Raw genomic sequence first — 19,400 nt, 5'->3', positions numbered from 1 at the left:
TAGCGCCTCCAATGCACCAGGTCCTTTCCAAGAAGATATACATCCTGTCCAAATAATTCACTCTCTCAAAACAAAGAAATGCACAAACTAATAACTGGTCACATCCAGCTAAGTTTTCCTGACCTACATTTTAAACATATTTTCATAAATTATATTAATATCTAACAAATACACAATTATAATGTCCTGGTTATGAACCTTACTTTCTTTGAACCCTCACAACACAGTCATCATGCTGCAAGATAGTAGTCGGTCAGGATCAAGCCCTATTACAGATTGCAGGAATTGCTACTAACTGATGGATAGAATGCTCTTTCCAAACATCTGGGTAGCTGCTGCCTCAGACTACAAGAGTGACAGCCAGGATTTGACATATTACTACAGAACATTATAACTAAGTCAACAATTTTCTTTTAAAATACAAACTATATTCCAGGTATCATTCTGAAAAGACAACCTACTATACATTTGAGAGAGTCTATCTGGCTGTCCGTCTGTTCAAGAGCTCCCCCATAATGGTAAGAGCTAGGACCACCACATTTGGTACACAGCTTCCTCTTATCATAATTTAAAGCAAGGTAAGGTTTTGGTTTTGCCAGGAAAATGGGATGTGTCCATAATGGGATTGCTTTTCAGAAAACCAAGGAGATAATCAATAGGCAAGTAAAAGGGGCTGAATGAGTCTGTCCAGGACTGCCACAACCATGAGCCTCCCTTCTCTCTAGTGCCCTTTAGGGAGTAGGAAGGGGAGGTTGAAGCTCCAGTCCTCTCCCCCCCCGATTCATACACGAACATTACTGGCTGTTCCGCTTCATCAGGGAGTGAGGTAAGTACACAGTTAGCTGTATTCATCACTGTGGCTGGGGAGCGCAGGGAACAGATGAACCTGGATCTGCCTCAGCTGGAGGACATACATCCCTTCCTCAGCTGTAGCAGCCATGGACAGGTGATTCGCACCTGGCCCCAAGCTGCTGCTATGAGAAAAGGCTAGGGTAGTCTTCTCTCCCTGCAGCAGGCTGCATACTGAATTCCTCATCCCCAGACCCACCCCAGAGCAATGATTGCAATGAAACATGCATTTTATTTTATTTTATTTTATTTTCCAAAAAACAAAAATTGAGTTAAGGACCTGAGCAACACTGGGTAAATAAGAAAAAACAGAACATTCATCTCATGTTCCAAATCTAATCTTATACAGCAGTCTTTAGAACATCTTACACAGAGTACAACATTAACGGGTCCATTGAATATAATTAAATGCTTCAAACTTTTCTGTTGCTCCTTCAAAGATACAAAGGTAAACAAAAGTCTTCAAAAGAAACTTCACAAAACTTTGTCTGAAGTGAGAGTGAAGTCAATAGGAATTGCTCAGCTATGGTAGAAGGAGCACAGGAGACACTGGATGTGGCTCAATTAGGCTGCTATGTTATTTCTAATGTTGGAATATTAAGAAAATAAAAGTGTATAGTGCAGGTAATTCCATAATTGTTTACGCATCTGGGGGGCAAAGTTTCCTCTATTTTTTTTCCATTCACGTGCAGAATGAATTTTGTTATGTGCACCAAAGCACGTATGGATGTACAGCACCAATAGAAACACATGCTGCTGGGCTGTAGGAGGCTCTGCTGATCAGCTGGGAGGCATCTGAATCTGACCAAGGTGGCTGCCAAGCACTTAGCTTAAAGGGAATACTACTGGGGGGGTGGGGTGGGAGGCTGCTGATAACCTTCCCCCTTCACCCATCCTAATAGCTAGCCTACTGTTGGGACCTCATCCTTCCCCTCAAATGAAGGGCGGGGGGGGGGTACAGGGAGAGAGCTTGACTCACTGCTATGCCAGTCGTAAAACCCCTGAAACACTCTCTCCACCATTTCTACTCTTTAAAAGAATATCTTCTTTAAATCCTTTATCAATCAATTTTATCTGATCACCATATCCCTTTTCTAGGGAAGACCTGCCTTGCACTTCCACCACAAGAGGCACCAGCAATTAGTTCAGCTATCTCCCACTCCCTCCTTGTTACCTAGCCAGTTTCCAAGACCTCTACTAGCAACCTCTTTAATATTAGTAAAAAACACGTCTACTGCCTGTTCTGACAGGGGCCCCCTATCTTCCCTGAATAATTCTGTTGCCTCTGTTGCTATGCTTGGATTAAAAAAAAAAAAAATCATCAACTCCTGTCACTCTGGCCACCTGTGAATTTGGCCTTCTTATTCACATACCTCCTAGCCTAGTTACCAGATGGGCTTTGCAGCGTAGCGACATGTTTAGCCATATAATTTTTTATTTCTGGGAAAAGTTCCAAGATCTTCCTCAAGTCCTTCTTAGCTCTGATGATGAAGTCAACCTTCACGTGGGGCTTTCACGTGTTTCCAAATCATTTTTCCCCAAAGTGAACCACTATCCACTGCCTGCTTTTGGACTAACACAGTGAGCAGAAAGGACAATAGCTGATCCCATATCATGCCCCTCTTTCCATGCCAGCTCAGAACTGATTCATCACTGAGGCCCAGCTGTGAACCTCCAGGTAACCTAGTTGCACCTATACACTTAGTAAACAATACTGGGCCTTCAAGATCCATATCACTATCTGTCTAGCCTGTTTTCCAGCATATAGAATGCAAGCACACATGAAAATTGACATGGATGCCTTACCTGAGGTCTCAAGTATATTCTGAACACTTCAGAATGCCATGACCCAATTGCTTGAAGTGCTAGGCCTCTGCCCCAATCCTGAATGAATGGCAATCAAATTCATGTGCTGGAAGCCCCAACCTTGTCAGTGTCTATGTTAAAACTTTAACCAACTGATCTGCTGTGAAGGGACAGTCCCATCACTGATTCAAGAGAGACCATGTATGCTCTTGCAGCTTCCATAGGGTAGACACAGGGCCTGCCACTCTCCTTCAGAATGAATTCACCCCTCCCTGACACATTTTTGACTTCCTTTAGATTAATATCACTCATTACCACACTCAATGTATAACTCTCAATTCCAGGAGTCTCAACAAGATCCACATACTAGTTAGCTGATCCTAAAAGCTCCAAAAATGCTGCTCCAAACAAGGTCATCTCTTGCCCACCTCTATACATGCGTTCTAGAATCTGAACCAAATCCCTAAAGATATTAACAATGATAGGACAACATGCATTTTTCCTAAGTGCTTTACAACCACTCCACTAGAAGCCTTCAAATTAAAAACCCTCTACAAGGATGTGGATAACCACTCAGCCTACTGACAAATATAAGACCAACAGGCGAGTGCAGATGGCTGAAGAGGCACACTGCTGGGTTGCTAATGACTGTACTAACACATATAATACATTCCTCCATAATGTATTATTGGTGACAGATCTTCTCACTACTGAAATTGCACAAAATCATTAAGATTTCTCCCATAACTCTTTAATGTTCAAAGAGCCACCAATATATGTGCTACTGTGACAGCCATCATAAGCCAAAGGTTCTACCGTGTTAGCTGTATCCATTTGAGTTCCTTGAAAGCCCCTGGTGCCAGATCCCAAAATTTGTCCATCTGAAATAGGGACGTAAAATCCCGATTAATCAGTTAAATGAACATGTTTAATGGGGCAGCAGGGGGGCCGTACGGCGGCTGGCAGCTGATCCTCAGGGCAGGCTGGGGTGGAGGGTGCTATGGGCTAGCAGCTGCTCACTGACATGCTTGCTGCTCTCCTGCGATTATTCTTCCTGTGCTTGTTGCCCCTGTGACCATGGGTGAGTATAACTGTCATGCTCTCTCACTCCTCTCTTTCTGTTTGATATGAAACAATCACATTCCACATATATCCCATTAACATGGCACAACCAAATCCTGACTTTGCTTTAAGCTACAATAAGAGGAAGCTGCAAACCAAACCTGGTGATCCTAGCTCTTACTGTTTAGGAAGAGGAGCTCTTGAACAAATGGTCTCACAGACGGACGGACAAACAGACACACATTTCTAAAGTCTAGAGAGATAGATAAACAATGCTGGGCTTGTCTCTGTAAATCTCTGCAGTAAGACCAGTGTAGATCAGACTTTCTAGACAGGCTTGGCTACTTGATCACCTAATTGCCCTTCTCACTCTGTCGCAGTTTACTCTGTCAGCTTTTCATTGTTGCAGAGGGAGGGAAAGTCCATTGTAGTGAGAGCAAAACCAAAACTGCAATTGTGCTTGATGTGTACAAGTAAATGTGCATACTGCATAGTAATAAACGTTGTTAATGTACAGATGGCAACAACTGTGGGTAAAAAGCGCACAGCAAGAGTCCTCCCCCCCAAAAACAGCTTTTTCCCCTCTCCCAAAAACATTCCATGACCTGCCAGAAGGAGCCAACCCTGCAGTTCAAGAACGTTAAGCGGTAGGCAGACCCTTCAGCTTTGCTCAACTGTCTCAAGAGCTCCAACTTCATCATGTGCTGTTGTCTCCCTGGTTTCATGTATTGTGGTCAACGTGAAGGTGCACACAGGGGCTTTTGATAGCCCCTAAAAAAACAAATTGGCAAGTGGATTAAATAGTGTACCCAGAAACATCAAACTCTCCACTTTCTCAGCTCTTTAAAACAGAGAAACATTTCCAGTCATCACAATAATCAAGCATACTAAGTGGTCAGAATGATGCAAATTTACTTTTAGGAATATATGCAGATAACTGTTGAACCACACAAAAAAAAGTATTTCAAAATAACTACATTTAGATGTTTTAAAGCCTATTTTGACAATTTTTATGGACTTAAATCATGTTCTCTGCATATGAAGAGCTAAAAAGAACATTAAGTGTCTAAACTGTAGGGGAAAAATATCTGGAACATTATACCATCACCACCACCACCACAAAAAAAAAAAAAAAAAAAAAAAAAAAAAAAAAAAGACCGCTTTGGTAGTTACAATACCATATACATGTTCTCATTATTCCCACCTTAACATCTGTGAAATGAGACACAACAATGTCAGGAGTGTTTGGGTGCAGAGCTGGTAATTCACAATATAAGTTGGGAAAGCAGACCAGAGATCCCAGCAGAACTTGTGCTTCTACCCTTGGTGCCTATGGAAGGGGAAAGCAACAAAACTATTTACTCGCAATATTCACTTACTCAAACCCCAAAGAGATTATACTAAATGGTCCAAACACTCAGCTAACATCATCTCAATCATTATACTAGGGAAATTATTTACCTGCAGTCGTTGTTTGCTAAGACAGTATTTTGCCAATAATCTTGTTCTTGATACAACAGGTCTCCAACATACACCATATTTTGTATTTGGAAAATTATTTAGTCAAACTGCAAACTTCAAGATTTGAAGTGAAACCCAACATTGCACAGGCAAAATTATCTCAAGGTGTATACGGAATAAGATAACATCAGCTCATCAACACCACTACCAACTATGGGCTCAATGCCTCCCTCACTATTTCCTTCCATCTTCCAGTGGGCATTAATTGAAGGTTGCAGTATTATATCAATATCCTTGCCAAAAGGTATTGGATTGCTTTTGTGGATCATGGAGTGTTTTATATAGCATCAATATTGTATCTATGGTATGCAAAGCATTTCTCTTAAAATGGAGGCTCATCAACATTAAATGGCAAATTGCAACTTTTTTTTTCTTGTAAGTAGTCCCAAAAGGTGCAACACAATATCAGTACAAAACCTGCTACATTTAAATTGCCATGTGTAGGACAAAGAGCCATGACCTAATACACCCATAACAAGTGTTTCCTCTCTTTAAAAGTTGGTTAATATTGCACTTCTATAAGTTTAAGCCAACCAACCAACCTCTGGATATCCATATGGGTGGTGAAAGATAAAATAAAACACCTTTATGTGTTCCATGGGGGCAGGGAACTGGACTTGATGACCTCTTGAGGTCCCGTCCAGTCCTAGTATTCTATGATTCTGTGTCTTAGTCTACGTCTACACTGCAAGCCTCTTTCGAAAGAGGCTTTTTCAAAAGATACTTTCAAAAAAGCCTCTTTCGAAAATAGCGTCTAGACTGCAACCGGTACTTCCGAAAAGCAAGCCGCTTTTTCCAAGAGAGCACCCAGGCAATCTGGATGCTCTCTTTCGAAAAAAGACATTATTCCTTGTGAAATGAGTACCATCACCGTCGAAAGAAAAGCTGCGTTCTTTCGATTTAATTTTGAAAGAACGTGGCTGTAGTCTAGACGCAGGTGAAGTTTTTTTAAAAAAAAGGCTACTTTTTTCAAAAAAAAAACCCTGCAGTCTAGACACAGCCTTAGTTAAGAGTTCTCAAAATTGTTTATGCCTCATGTTTGGCCTCATTATTGCAGAAACAAACTTTTGCATTCTTTATAGTATAGCTTCTATAGAAGAATTTTATAACCTCTTGTTTTAACAAATTACTTAATGCTTAATTATTGAAATCACTAAGTTCTCTTTTTGGGACAGACAGGTTACAATTAGCTAAGGAACAATGTTGCATAATATCCTTTCTATTAGAACATATCATGATTACATACAGTCAAACAACAATGAACTGATGAACACTTACATTGAGAAAAGAGGAAGAAGCCACTCTACCAGCTGCTATAATGAAATCCATAATAAGCATGGTCGCACCAGGCAAACCAAGTGAAAAGAACTGAGGAGAGCAGTGCTTGATGATTGTATTAACAATATCCTTGGACGGGGAAGGGAAAGAAATGTATAACCATTCATTAGATAAACAAAAAAAAAAAAAGCACTCTCAGTGTTAATCATGTTTGTTACATTGTCATTACATGTTTAACTTATGCATTTTGCTTAGTATTAGTCAACTGTTAGCATCCAACAGGTTGCTTATAATTATTATTACACTTTCTACTTAGATATTTATAATCAACTATAGTAAATCATAGAATCATAGAATAATAGGACTGGAAGGGACCTCGAGAGGTCATCAAGTCCAGCCCCCCGCTATGTAGCACTTGGGAATAGGCAAATCCGCGGGGGATTTAAATATCCCCCCCGGGATTTGCATTTTCATGGCTGCCGCTTTTTTCCGGCTTATAGATAAGCTGGAGAAAAGCACCAGTCTGGACGCGATCCTCCGGAAAATAAGCTCTTTTCCGGAGGATCTCTTATTCCTACTTGAAAGGATTTGCCTATTCCCAAGTGCTACATTAGCATCCCTATTACGGAATAGGAACCAATGTAGATGTAGCCATATTGTGGCTGCAGTTTAAGCCAACCCCTTCTCTTTCCCACCTGCAAAACCCACAACTTTTTAGCACTATTGGGGTGCATCTACACAGCAGGGCTTAGCTCAATTTGTGTAGCTTATTTAAAGTTATGTCAATTGCGTAGTTTATTTCAAAATAGATTATTTTGAAATTGGGAGTGTCTACACAGCACTTATTTCAAAATAAAACACTCTTGCTCTGACTTCCCTTAGTCCTCCCAGCTTGACAGTATTTCGACATTATTTTGAAATAACTGCCTGCAGTGTAGACGCAGACTAAGATATTTCAAAATAACACTAGCTTTATTTTGAAATAATATTGCTGTGTAGATGTACTCTTAATGTTTAAATATTGAGGGGAGGTGGGTGAGAGAGAGAGAGAGAGATTGAGTATATCCTGGTAGTTAAAGCACTTCCTGGGATATGGGAGACGCAAGTTCAAGTCCCTGCTCCAAATCAGGCAGAGGAGGGATTTGAAAACAGGTCTCCATCTCCCTGAGAAGTGCCCAGACCACCAGAGTTCTACATATTCTCAATCTCACTCAATTTTCATGAAAAAGGTCTGATGTGGCTGAGATGCTTAACCCAGGAGAGAGTTCATAGCTTTGAATCTCAAGCAGAGAGAATACAATAACTCTAAGTCAGAATAGTGATAGAAATGTAGCCGTGTTAGTCTGGGGTAGCTGAAGCAAAATGCAGGACAATGTAGCACTTTAAAGACTAACAAGATGGTTTATTAGATGATGAGCTTTTGTGGGCCAATGCTTAACTTCCTTTCAAAGGCAGGGATTAGATCACACTCTTCTTGATATTTCCTACTCAGTAGCCCGGGTGGTTTGAGCTTCTGTGAATCCAATTCTTAGATGGTAATTCTGTGCATATTGTGTAGAGACCATGACATCTAACTCAGACAAAGGATTCCACCAGGAATCAGAGTACCTAAATGTTAGGAACTTCAGTACTGACCATTGCCACACGCAAGTATCTCTGTGGATCTAACCATCTGTGCTTCTACATACGCATTAGGGAAAGTTGGCTAAAACGAAATGGTGACTTACTAAAACTGAATTCTTTGAAATGTGATGCAAACGTGTATTCCACTCAGGCATATGTGCACCCAGTACACCAGAGCCAGAGATCTTTGACTAGAACATCTGTCTGGGGTGGTGCTTGTGCCTGCAGCACCTCCTCTGGCTATACAAGGTAGTGCTGCCCGGATCTCCTTGAGTTCCTTCACACCAAAAGACCTTGAGAGTAGACACTGATGCAGAGGGGACAGCAGCTGGACTGCTGAATACATGCCCGCATCACAGCTAGAAGTTCAACAGTTACAATAAGCAACAGATGCAGACATATAATCCACTCAAGTGCCTCACCAATAGTATCCCATTTAGGGACAGTGCTTGGAGTTTACTGTAATGGTGTTCTTAGGACCATCCTTCTAAGGCCAGTGTCTGTTCTGGAAGACGTGGTAATGAGTTAACATATGGATGGATGACCACATCAGAGATCTGGTGTCTATAAAGGATGGGGAGCTGGCAGTACCAGGAGGTCTCAACCCAGCTCTGACAGTCACTTAATCTTTTCATAAATGTTTCTCCACTGAAAATTAGGGACAATATTACTTATCAAATGGTTAATATTGCGAGAATTAGCTAATGATTTCTATCCAAGTACAGTGAAAATTTATACTGGTATGCATTCGATTTTGGTTTTACCACAAGCACTAAGTATGGCACAGCATGTAACTGTACCAACCAAGAAGAAGAACAAGAACCATGTTGTGGCTCAGCGACAACATAATCCTTTGTTCCTAAGATGTCAGGGAAGGGAAGCAGGAATCCAAACTAATTTTGTGTTGGAACAATTACTTTCCCACCAGCCCAAGCGCAAACATTGGTGGGATGAAAGCTTACTAGAAGTAGGGATGTTAGACAGAGCTTAACTGAATAGTCGTGTAACTGCGGAAAATATTGTTATTACACAACTATTCAATAGTCCATAGCAGCAGGACCAGAAGCCAGTGTACTCCCAGTCCCACTTCCAGGGAGTTCTCTGCCACTCTATCACAGGCAGCAGCGCAGGGTGGCAGGCAGGAGCCAATCTGTGAGGGGAGCGGATTTAAAAACCAGCTCCTTGCCTGAGCTCCCCACAAACAAAGGCTGAGCCAGCATCCCATGGAGCAGCCTCTGTCCACGGTGAGCCTGTGCCTGAGCTCTCTGCAGACAGTGGCTGCTCTGCAGCAGCAGCCCCTGTATCCTTCCCCCTCACTGTTGCCTCTTAAAAGCCAGCTCCACATGGCACCAGCTCCTGCTTCCCCCGCCCCTTGCTTGATGCAGAGGGAGAAGGAAGGAGGAAATGCATGTAGTCTAGAAGACTAACTGATAAACCCAGGCCTGGTCTTATTGGTTAATCGTGCATACAATTATATGTTCATATCCCTATCCCAAAATTGTTTATTTTTCCTTCCTTCATGCTGCAACCTGCATTATCGATAGCAAACCGTGGGCAAGTGAGAAAGGGAGCATCTTCTGCCTCTTTACTCCACTGTGCAGATATGCATAGCAGCTGATAATTGTATTCAATACTAGAAGTATGATTTGCTCAGAAAAAGGGATAAGCCTAAGTGCTGATTCTCAATTACCAAGTTACACTATTTAGTTGAAAGTCTACCCAGAATTCTCACAAAGAAGAAGTGACTTCATTTCAGTTATATTGTACATTATCAGAATTTAAAGAAATATATCCAAAAAAGCCACTTACCTGATCTACATGAAGAAGTCCACAGTGCATTATATTGTAGAAATGAGTTAAAAAATCTCTGTTTGGAGAAACATCTTGTCTTCGCTTCATTGTATTACAAATAAGCTTATAAGCATGCAGCTTGCCTTGCTTGTATTTATCAGTCAACATGGTTGCCTACGGTTTTTTTAAAAAAGTACTTATTACACAAATGAACAGTTTAATGCTAGCATTGTTCTATTTTCTATGAACATCTCTTATCTACTGAATTGTTTATTGCATTTACCTTGAAAAGCCATGGAGTTAGAATTCTCAATGGTGGGATTAAAACTGGTGGAGAAGGTGAAGTCAAGTTATCAGCTGAAATACCAAGATTATCTCTTATCTGTAATTATTTAAGAACACAGAGACAGTAAGTCAAAACTTTATTTATAATTTTTGATGCATTCTCAAGCTGTTGCCCTATCAAACCAGTTTGTAGATGCACTTCTTGTACCTTAGCCAGGTTCTGCCAAAGCTCACATAAGTAATCAAAAACTTGGGCATGAATTTCAGGATCCATAATGGTGTTGACATCTCCCAAAATCCCTAGCATTCGTCTCCACATTACAGTAGCAACATCTGCATGCCATCCTGTAAGAGTTCCTCCTGCCATCACACTGCAACATTCTGATGGGAATTCACTAGTTTCTGTAATGAGAGAAAAAGCATACCATAAGAATGTCCTTTAGTGAATATAATAAGGTCTTATATTTAAATCATGAAGTTTTCTTAAAAGTAGTAATAAATGGATAAGATACGTATGTAGATGAAGTAAAAAAGATATTTCTTATAGAGCTAGCCACTGTAACAACAAGATTCACTGGCTCGGTATTAAATTAACTACATCAGTCTACTTTCCCTCACTAAAGACATGTCACTTATATGCTTGATTTAATGAAACTGGAAATCTCTGACATTCCCCACTGAAAGGATCATCAGAAAATTAGTTTTTGGCTTAACTCTTACTCACTAAAGCAGATGAACCTTTTTCTTTAGCATTTACCATCATTGACTCTTACTTGCAATTTAAGGAAGAGAATAGTGAAGGAAATGTGAACTGCTATATCTTGCCACTAGTCCCTTCTTAGTCAACTAGCAAGGGGGCAATATTCAGTAATTCTGACCAGAGCTTGAAAGCATCACATAAGATGCAGTTCTCTCCACCTCAAAGTAACACAAAAGCAACCAACACTCTCAGATGGTAGATAATATATCTGCTTTTCATAGCCGAGAAAGCCAAACCAAAACCCTAAAGTAAGTTAATACTGATAAATATCTATTAACTGATAATAAACATTAAAAACTGTCAATTATAAAGATCATGCACAAGCTCTTGAAAGTCAGGATATTCAATACTGTGGTTTCTCAAACAAAACCAAAAACAACCCTTAAGTATAATCCCATCTCAGCTGCCATCCATCTGTAGTATTTTATGGTGCAGTATCAAAAATCTCATTTGAACATTACAAACACAAGGCACATTTTTTGAAAAGCAAATGAAGTTAAATTTGAATTTCTGATATAGGATTTGTTTTTCAAAATACCTAGGATTTTAAAGAGCTCAGCACAAGCAACTGGAACCTGATTTTAAAAAATAAAGTAAATCCACACACACTGGAGCTGCCTGGCAACCAGAATTTCCACCAAGAATGCCAGGATTTTATAAATAAACTAACCATGCTCTGAAATGGAACAAATGAATTTTTGAAATTTCCTGCAGAATGGAAATTCCAAAATTGTGTTTTGAGAGGTTAAAAGAAATGTTTATCTTTTTGAAACATTTCTGTGGCTCTCCAAGCTGGCTGGAGTCTTGGCAGCTTGGCATGCCAGGTGAGTCAGTGCTTCCAAGACTAAGCCAGGAAATCCAAGCAAACATTGGGGAGGCAAGCTGAAAGAAAATAAAAAGAAACACACCTCTCTGGAAAGCAGGATTTCACATTTAGACACCTGTATCATGCCAAAAACTTCAAAAAAGTGTTGGCATGCAGCAGCTCCCATTGTAACATTATGGTCAGATTTTCAAAATATCTCAGCAGCACCAGACCATACTGAACTCTTCTGAAAATCTGCCCACTTAATTAAATGCCTAAACGGGATCTGAGCTCTCATGAAAAAAAATGGACCCAACTGGGTACAGTGTTTAAAAAATTTGGTCTTTAATGGCTATGACAAAACACTATTCATTTTGCCTTTTATTGATATTTCTGTCAGCTGAGAGAGTTGTGGAGGAGGGTCTGGAATTTGGGTTAGCAGATCATATACATTCTGGCAGATATTCTCAATCTACCTTTACTGCACATACACCATAGTAGTTAGGAATTTGTTGTGCAAGAAGTTTGGAGGTTGGGTATAACTAATTCATATAAGTTCAGAAAAAAAGTTACCTTTCCATAAACAACTATCAATTTCTTTACTTTCAAAACCATTAAATGGGTACCATTTAGCCTCAACTAAGAATTTGTGTAACTTAAAAAAGAAAAACAACATTCTAAAATTACATTTCAGCATCATATAAATATAATGATGCTTTATTACTTATGTATTGGTGATAATGCAGTTCTGGACAATTCTGCACATCACAGCAGTTTAATGTAATTTTAACCATAAACTGAACAATTAAAAGGGTTTTTTAAAAGCTGATAATTCCAATAACCTACTGAGAAGCACCTACAGTCATGCACAAAACCCACAAAGCTTTCCGCAGTAAGTTTCAACATTTGTCAGTTTAAATTAATATAAAAGCCTTGCATAAGACTGTTCTACACTGAAAAGACACTAGCTATTTAATTATTCAATGGAATATAAGCAACAACAATTTTAAGTTTTCTATTCCATATATTGCCTAGGTCATCTGGTGTCTGTAAAACAGAATGGTGGAGCTTCTCATCCAGTTGCAGATCCTTCTGCTCAATATGATCTGCATTCAGAGTAGCAGGAGAGGGTGTCTGTGATCGGGATCCAAGAGCAGATTGGATTGGAGAAGCACTTTCAGAGCCTGTAAATGGAATTTTTAAAAGTTACTTTTAAAGCATTTTCTATTTCTTCAAACTTTTGAAAGTTTAACTAAACATTACATTTAAAAGAAAATCTGAGCTATTTATATAATAATATTTGGCCAAGAAAAGATGTACACTGCAAGCAGATGTCCATATAAATAATGATGTAAAAGAAGTCATTAGTCAAGTGATACCAAAATATGTAAATAGATTAATTGGTAAATGCTGCCTACTTTAAGTGTAAATAGTTTTAGAATATTCATTTCCTCTGACAATACTTTCAGTTTTCAGAGGTAGCCGTGTTAGTACATTCCGGCAAAAACAACAAGGAGTCTGGTGGCACCTTAAAGACTATGGGTATGTCTACACTACCACCATAGTTTAAACTAGGGTGGCTAATGTAGGCAACCGAAATTGCAAATGAAGCCCGGGATTTGAATTTCCCGGGCTTCATTTGCATCTTGCCGGGCGCCGCCATTCTTAAAGCCCCGCTAGTTCGGACTCCGTGCCCGTGGCTACACGCGGCATGGAGTAGGTAGTTTGGAATAGGAAGCCTAATCCGAACTACCTACTCCATGCCGCGTGTAGCCGTGGGCACGGAGTCCGAACTAGCGGGGCTTTAAAAATGGCGGCGCCCGGCAAGATGCAAATGAAGCCCGGGAAATTCAAATCCCGGGCTTCATTTGCAACTTTGGTTGCCTACATTAACCACCCTAGTTCGAACTAGGGTGGTAGTGTAGACATACCCTCACACATTTATTGTGGCATAAACTTGAAGTGAGCTGCAACTTATGAAAGCTTATGGCATAATAAAATACTTTTGACGTTCTCAACAGACAAAATTTGTTGCCACCTTCCTTCATCAAAATCTCAAATCAGTAAAAGCATTTAAGCATGTGTTTAATCCCACTGAAGAGATATATTTAAGTCATATGGCCTAACTGGTGCCCAAATAGGACCCAAGAAAATACAAAGAACAAGAAAGCTGTAGTTAAATGAAAATTCTTATTCCATCAACAGTAAAATGCTGTGCTGGGGAGCAATGCTGCAGACACCTCCTTGTGGTTTATTATTTCTTGGTATCCTGGTCAGATTTTTCTCTGGTCTCCACTACAAGTTGCACCTCTAAAAACTGGCACTCTCTAGTCTGGCAACATCCAGCAGGCAGCCCACAGCAGTGTGGGGAGGGGGAACCTTGGCCGCTCACAGCAGCATGGAGCTGGGGGCTGGAGCAGCTCAGCAGTACATGGCAACATGGGGCTGAGGAACCTTGGCTGCCTACACAGCGCAGGGCCAAGGGCGAAGAAGCCTGACCACCTGCAGCAGCATGAAGCTGGGGCTGGAGAACCTTAGCAGCCCTCTGTACTCTGGGGCCAGCAGCAGCATGACAGACAGCCCGGTTGGGGAGGGAATATGGTGCCAGAGGTAGGAGGCCAGAGGTAGGAGGCACTTCCCCCAATCCAGCAAAATTTCTCGTTTGGGACCAGTCAGATTCTGACATGTCAGACCAGGGAAGTCCAACCTGTACTGACAGGCCTGGGAAAGGAAAGCAGGTGTGTCTCATATTTCTATTGCTGAGCTCTGCTTCTTTTGCCTCACAGCTCCCCTTGCCTCTGAGTCAGGGGCTGGCTTGACAAGCAGCAGTGAAACCTACTCGCCAGCCCCGCACTGCACATGCGCAAGACCCGCATTGTACATGCGCACGCCTCCAGTGAACGGAGTGACCGGCTGAAATAAGGTCACAGAGTACATGGGAGATATGCAATTTAATCATTGGTTTTGCCTAAGCAAAATTAAAATTGTTACAATGAAAAGACAAACTTCTGAATTTTAAAATATAGACAAACCTAGCTCCAAAGGGAACTGTAATTTATCTATAAAACAAAATGAAAGGTAACACTGCGAAGGCTAACTTTCAAAACAATTATTTTTAATTACAGTATATACTTGTTCATTCATAAGCTGAATGTTTCTAGTAAAAAAAGTGAAGCACCAAACAGCTGTGGTCGGCTTATCAACAGGTCTACAATTTTAAGCTCTTTTGAATTACAGAACTGAATATTTAATATGTTATCACTGTAGATCGGGGTCTGCAAACTCTGGTTACCAGTCCATCCAGGTAAGCCACTAATGTGCTGGGATGTTTTGTTTATTGGAGAATCTGTAGGCATGGAGGCCCTCAGCTTTCAATGGCAGAGAATCAACAAGTATAGTGCTTTGGCCGTGTGACAGGGCACCCCAAGGACAAAACCAAGAAAAGCTGCAGACCGTGGAGGATGATCCGAGAGTCAGCGGGAACGCGTGTAATCAAGAGTCTTGAGCCAACAATAACATCTGCCTGAGTCAATGACCTTCGAGAATGCTGTGTTTGGGACTGTGAAAAAGCACAGTTTGTGAAAAGCAGGATGTGGACTTTTGGGAAGTTGAGAGGGTATAAAGATAGTTGTAATCTTGCAATAAAATGATTTTGTGCTTGCACCGGCTGGAGTCCGTGCCTTCATACACCACAGTTTGTCATTTTCAGCCAATAGGAGCTGCAGGGTGGCATTGGCCAAGGGACGTGCTGGCTGCTATGGGCTTATAAAAGGGTCATACAGTTTTGCCATTTTTAATCTATCCATCTTGGATAGATTGGCTTGTAAACAAATGACCTAATGAGTGAGTATATATGGTAAATATTCTCTCAAAAAATTAGACCTATCATATCCAGAAAGCATTAAAGAAAATTCAACTGTTGTCTGAAGAATAACTAACTAAATAAGTGATAGAAATGTAGCCGTGTTAGTCTGGTGTAGCTGAAACAAAAAAGAGGACTATGTAGCACTTTAAAGACTAACAAGATGGTTTTTAAGACTACACTTGAAAGAGAATTCTCTGAACTGTCATTCATGCTTAAATTCGACACTTTACACCTAAGTTTGAATAAAGACGCTAATTATCTTACCCATTACGAAGATAGCTTCCCCAATTATCACCTCTAATATCATTAGCGCTCAGACATTTACCCCCCTCCATCCTTCCTTCTGTTCTGAAATTTGATTTGTCCTTTTCATATGTGTTCATTTTTTTTAATTGTATCCTTTGGTATATATGGTTGTGACAATGTTCTTCCACTATTTGATCTGAGGAAGTGGGTCTGGACCACGAAAGCTCATCACCTAATAAACCATCTTGTTAGTCTTTAAAGTGCTACATTGTCCTGTTTTTTGTTTTAACTAAATAAGGAAACTGAATTGTTAAACTATGGAATACAGGGATTTCTAGTTTACTTCAAGTGAAAAATTCAACATGACCTTAAATATGTGGTTTTAATTAATGCTCTTATAACAAAAGATAGTAGCAGCTCACTGAAGTGGACATTGAACAACAAATCTGAAAAACAACAGAGATAGATTATGGGGAAATATCTGCCCCCCCCTTCCTTTCAGCACTGCTCTGCAACATAGACTGTTTCTGTCTGGTAGTTAAAAGATTTTAAAAAAATTATTAGCTGCTGGTCACTTGTCCTCCATCTTTTCTCAGACCTTATATAAAATGCATAAGTCAGGTTAATAAGCCACATGACTTCACCAAGAAGACCTTATTTACTACTTTCCACTCAAAAGCAGAAAATTGTTTCTTGTAAGGTGAGGGAGTCATGGGGAAGAGAGTACATTAAGTACTGTATTAAAAACCTCTTAAAATAAAATTTTAAAAATTATTTTCCTGTTTTCTGCTCTCTCCACATAGAAAAAGATATAGTGATGAAAACAATTCTGAATGGGAGATGGAAAAGAAAGAGCAGACTAATTATGCCAATGTGATAAACCATTAGATTCTTCTGAAAATACTGAAGAATATTCCACCACAGTTACCTCTAATTTTTACGAACAGTATGGTGTAATAACTGCTATATTGCTACTGAACCAAGAATTATTGACAAACTCATTCATTTCCTGCTAATACCCCAGTAAGGAAATTTTCTTTTCCCACCAAGAAACTAAAAGTAGAGCTAAGAAATTAATAAAAATAAATATCTTCCCCTAACAAAAAAGGCTGAGCCTAGATTTCAGGAATAAAACAAAATCCAAATCAGTGGCTGTCACAAAAACCACAGAAGGATAATTCTATTATTTGTTGCAAATTTTACCAGTGAGAGGGCAACTGCAAGCAACAATTCAAAACGGCAAAGAAAATGTCAACAATTTGAAGGAAAAACTCAGGCAATGAATTTAATCCTCTTAACATTTTATCAAAAAAACAATTAAGACGGCAAGAGTACAACTGAATAAAGCTTAATAAAGCCACTAGTACCAAGCTGCTCTGAGTATAGAGACAGTTTCAGGAAGGGGAAAACAGAGTATTTCAGCTCATCTGCCACAAGTAGGAATATCTTCAATATGTCTAAAAATGCAGGAGTGATTTTTTATACAGTCCCGATCGCCCAAGGTATAGATACACTGTTGCAAAAAATGAAACTTCAAAGTGGCAAGCATGTTTGAATCCTGGCTTACAACTGGCATGGTATTTTACAAAACAGCTAGAGAACAATGGATATGAAACTGCCTATGAAATTCATAAAGCCTGGCCCTAGAAAACTCGAGAGACACTTCCTCAGGAAGCATGTTGGAGAAGATTCTTTCCTATACAAGGTAACCCACTCACTTTAGGCTCATAGCCTAATTCTTAAGAGGCCGATCCTTACTATACTAAAAAGGGTGAAAATGGAGGCTACGTCTACACTGGCATGATTTTCCGGAAATGCTTAAAACGGAACAGTGTTCTAAGTATTTCCGGAAAAAGCACGTCTACATTGGCAGGATGCATTTCCGGAAAAGCACTTTTCCCGGAAAAGCGTCCGTGCCAATGTAGACGCGCTTTTCCGCAAAAAAGCCCCGATCGTCATTTTCGCGATCGGGGCTTTTTTGCGGAAAAGAAATCTGTGCTCTCTACACTGGCCCTTTTCCAGAACAGTTTTCTGGAAAAGGACTTTTGCCCGAACAGGAGCAGCATAGTTTTTCCGGAAAAGTACTGATGATTTTACAGTAGATCGTCAGTGGTTTTCCAGAAATTCAAGGGGCCAGTGTAGACAGCTGGCAAGTTATTCCGGAAAAGCGGCTGATTTTCTGGAATAAGTGGCCAGTGTAGACACAGCCGGATTGTATGCAGCACATATGGTAATATTTTACATATCAAAAGGCAACAAGCTCCATAACATTATCTCAGTATGGTCTGTAAGACTGGATTGTTTCAGGCATTCCATGGTGTAGCACAGGCCTGCACAACTTGGAAAGTGACGAGGGCAATATTACTCCAAAGGAAACAGCTATGGAATGCAAGTAGGGATGCTCTCTCAAAAAATTCTGAACACACGGACTAAAAACTTTTGTCAAGCAAAAAAAAGTGTCTCCACTTGGCCTCCTAGCATTTGTCTCTCCTGCACCTTGCCCCCTTCCCCTTTCTCCTGACCTGCTCCCCTCAGCACAAGCCCCTTCCCCCTCCCCTACCTGGCTTCTGACTTCCAATTTGTGAAGCTGCCGGAGCCATTTTAAATCCAGCGGTCACCAGCCATGACGTCACAATGCCACATCACGTCAGTCTCCTAGCGTCTGCCAGCATCCCGCCCTCTGGCTTGCGTCTTGCCTCCTCATGCCGGAGCTGTATGCAGGCAGCCCGGCAGCGAGAATCAACGCACTTCCCCCTACCCAGCGGTGCTCTACTCCTCTGCCTGGCCAGCAGATTGGATTGGGCCTAGTTCCTAACACTATCAGAAAAATACAGTCTATTATGTGCTCATAATTTTCTACATGATACGACTAAGTTTTCCCAGAGAAGACTAAACATAAACCTAACACACTCTGTATTTACTGATCTTAAGTAAACAAGAAGTTTTTCCTAGTCAGGATATTTGACAACATTTTTCATAAGGATTTCAATTAATGTAATACCTGAAAGCCAAATATCACTATGCACAGAAAACATATTATATTGAAAAGTTGCTATCTGTATTCTTCAACATGGATGGTAAAATATTTTAAATAAAATTTATTTTACAACTACTTTACCAGTAATAGTTGCTGCTTCAGCAGATAGTGGTTGCTGGTTAAGACTGCTCGTTTCAGAATCAATGTGGAGTGTGGTTAGACTAGCAACTTCCTGTTCCTCTGCACTCTGCTGATGTCCTGAAATTACATCAATCTCCGTGGAAGCTGGTGTCCCAGCATCAGTTCCAAAACTGAAATCTACAATAAGGAAAGTGCTATGTTGTTGTTAAACCATTGTTGATGAACACAAACTTTAATTAACATAGCTAAATAGAAAAATTACTAAAGAAAATAACCAAAGATGGTTCATATGAAAATGCATACATTTCTTTATGTTAACAGCTCAATCAATTACTCCAAAACCAACAATTAAATAGATAACAATTGACCATTTCAGTCACAAAAAATGAGT

At 40.2% G+C, this 19,400-nt stretch overlaps 1 protein-coding gene across 6 annotated transcripts in view; it reads right to left on the bottom strand.

Moving 5' to 3' along the window:
- Window positions 1-19,400, bottom strand: part of RALGAPA1 (Ral GTPase activating protein catalytic subunit alpha 1) — a 230,850-nt gene that overhangs the window by 108,791 nt on the left and 102,659 nt on the right. For all 6 annotated transcript variants that reach the window (XM_014570781.3, XM_014570783.3, XM_014570782.3 and 3 more), the window contains 7 exons: window positions 19,010-19,186; window positions 12,812-12,964; window positions 10,424-10,617; window positions 10,214-10,312; window positions 9,949-10,104; window positions 6,517-6,645; window positions 4,922-5,047 (listed from right to left, as the gene is read on the bottom strand). In XM_014570781.3, the coding sequence (XP_014426267.2) occupies window positions 4,922-5,047; window positions 6,517-6,645; window positions 9,949-10,104; window positions 10,214-10,312; window positions 10,424-10,617; window positions 12,812-12,964; window positions 19,010-19,186 (1,034 nt within the window). The remainder of the gene's footprint in view (window positions 1-4,921; window positions 5,048-6,516; window positions 6,646-9,948; window positions 10,105-10,213; window positions 10,313-10,423; window positions 10,618-12,811; window positions 12,965-19,009; window positions 19,187-19,400) is intronic.

The sequence above is a fragment of the Pelodiscus sinensis genome, chromosome 4, assembly GCF_049634645.1.
Source record: "Pelodiscus sinensis isolate JC-2024 chromosome 4, ASM4963464v1, whole genome shotgun sequence".
In the NCBI taxonomy this organism is placed as follows: Eukaryota; Metazoa; Chordata; order Testudines; family Trionychidae; genus Pelodiscus; species Pelodiscus sinensis.
This window is presented reverse-complemented; position numbering and strand designations above follow the sequence as displayed.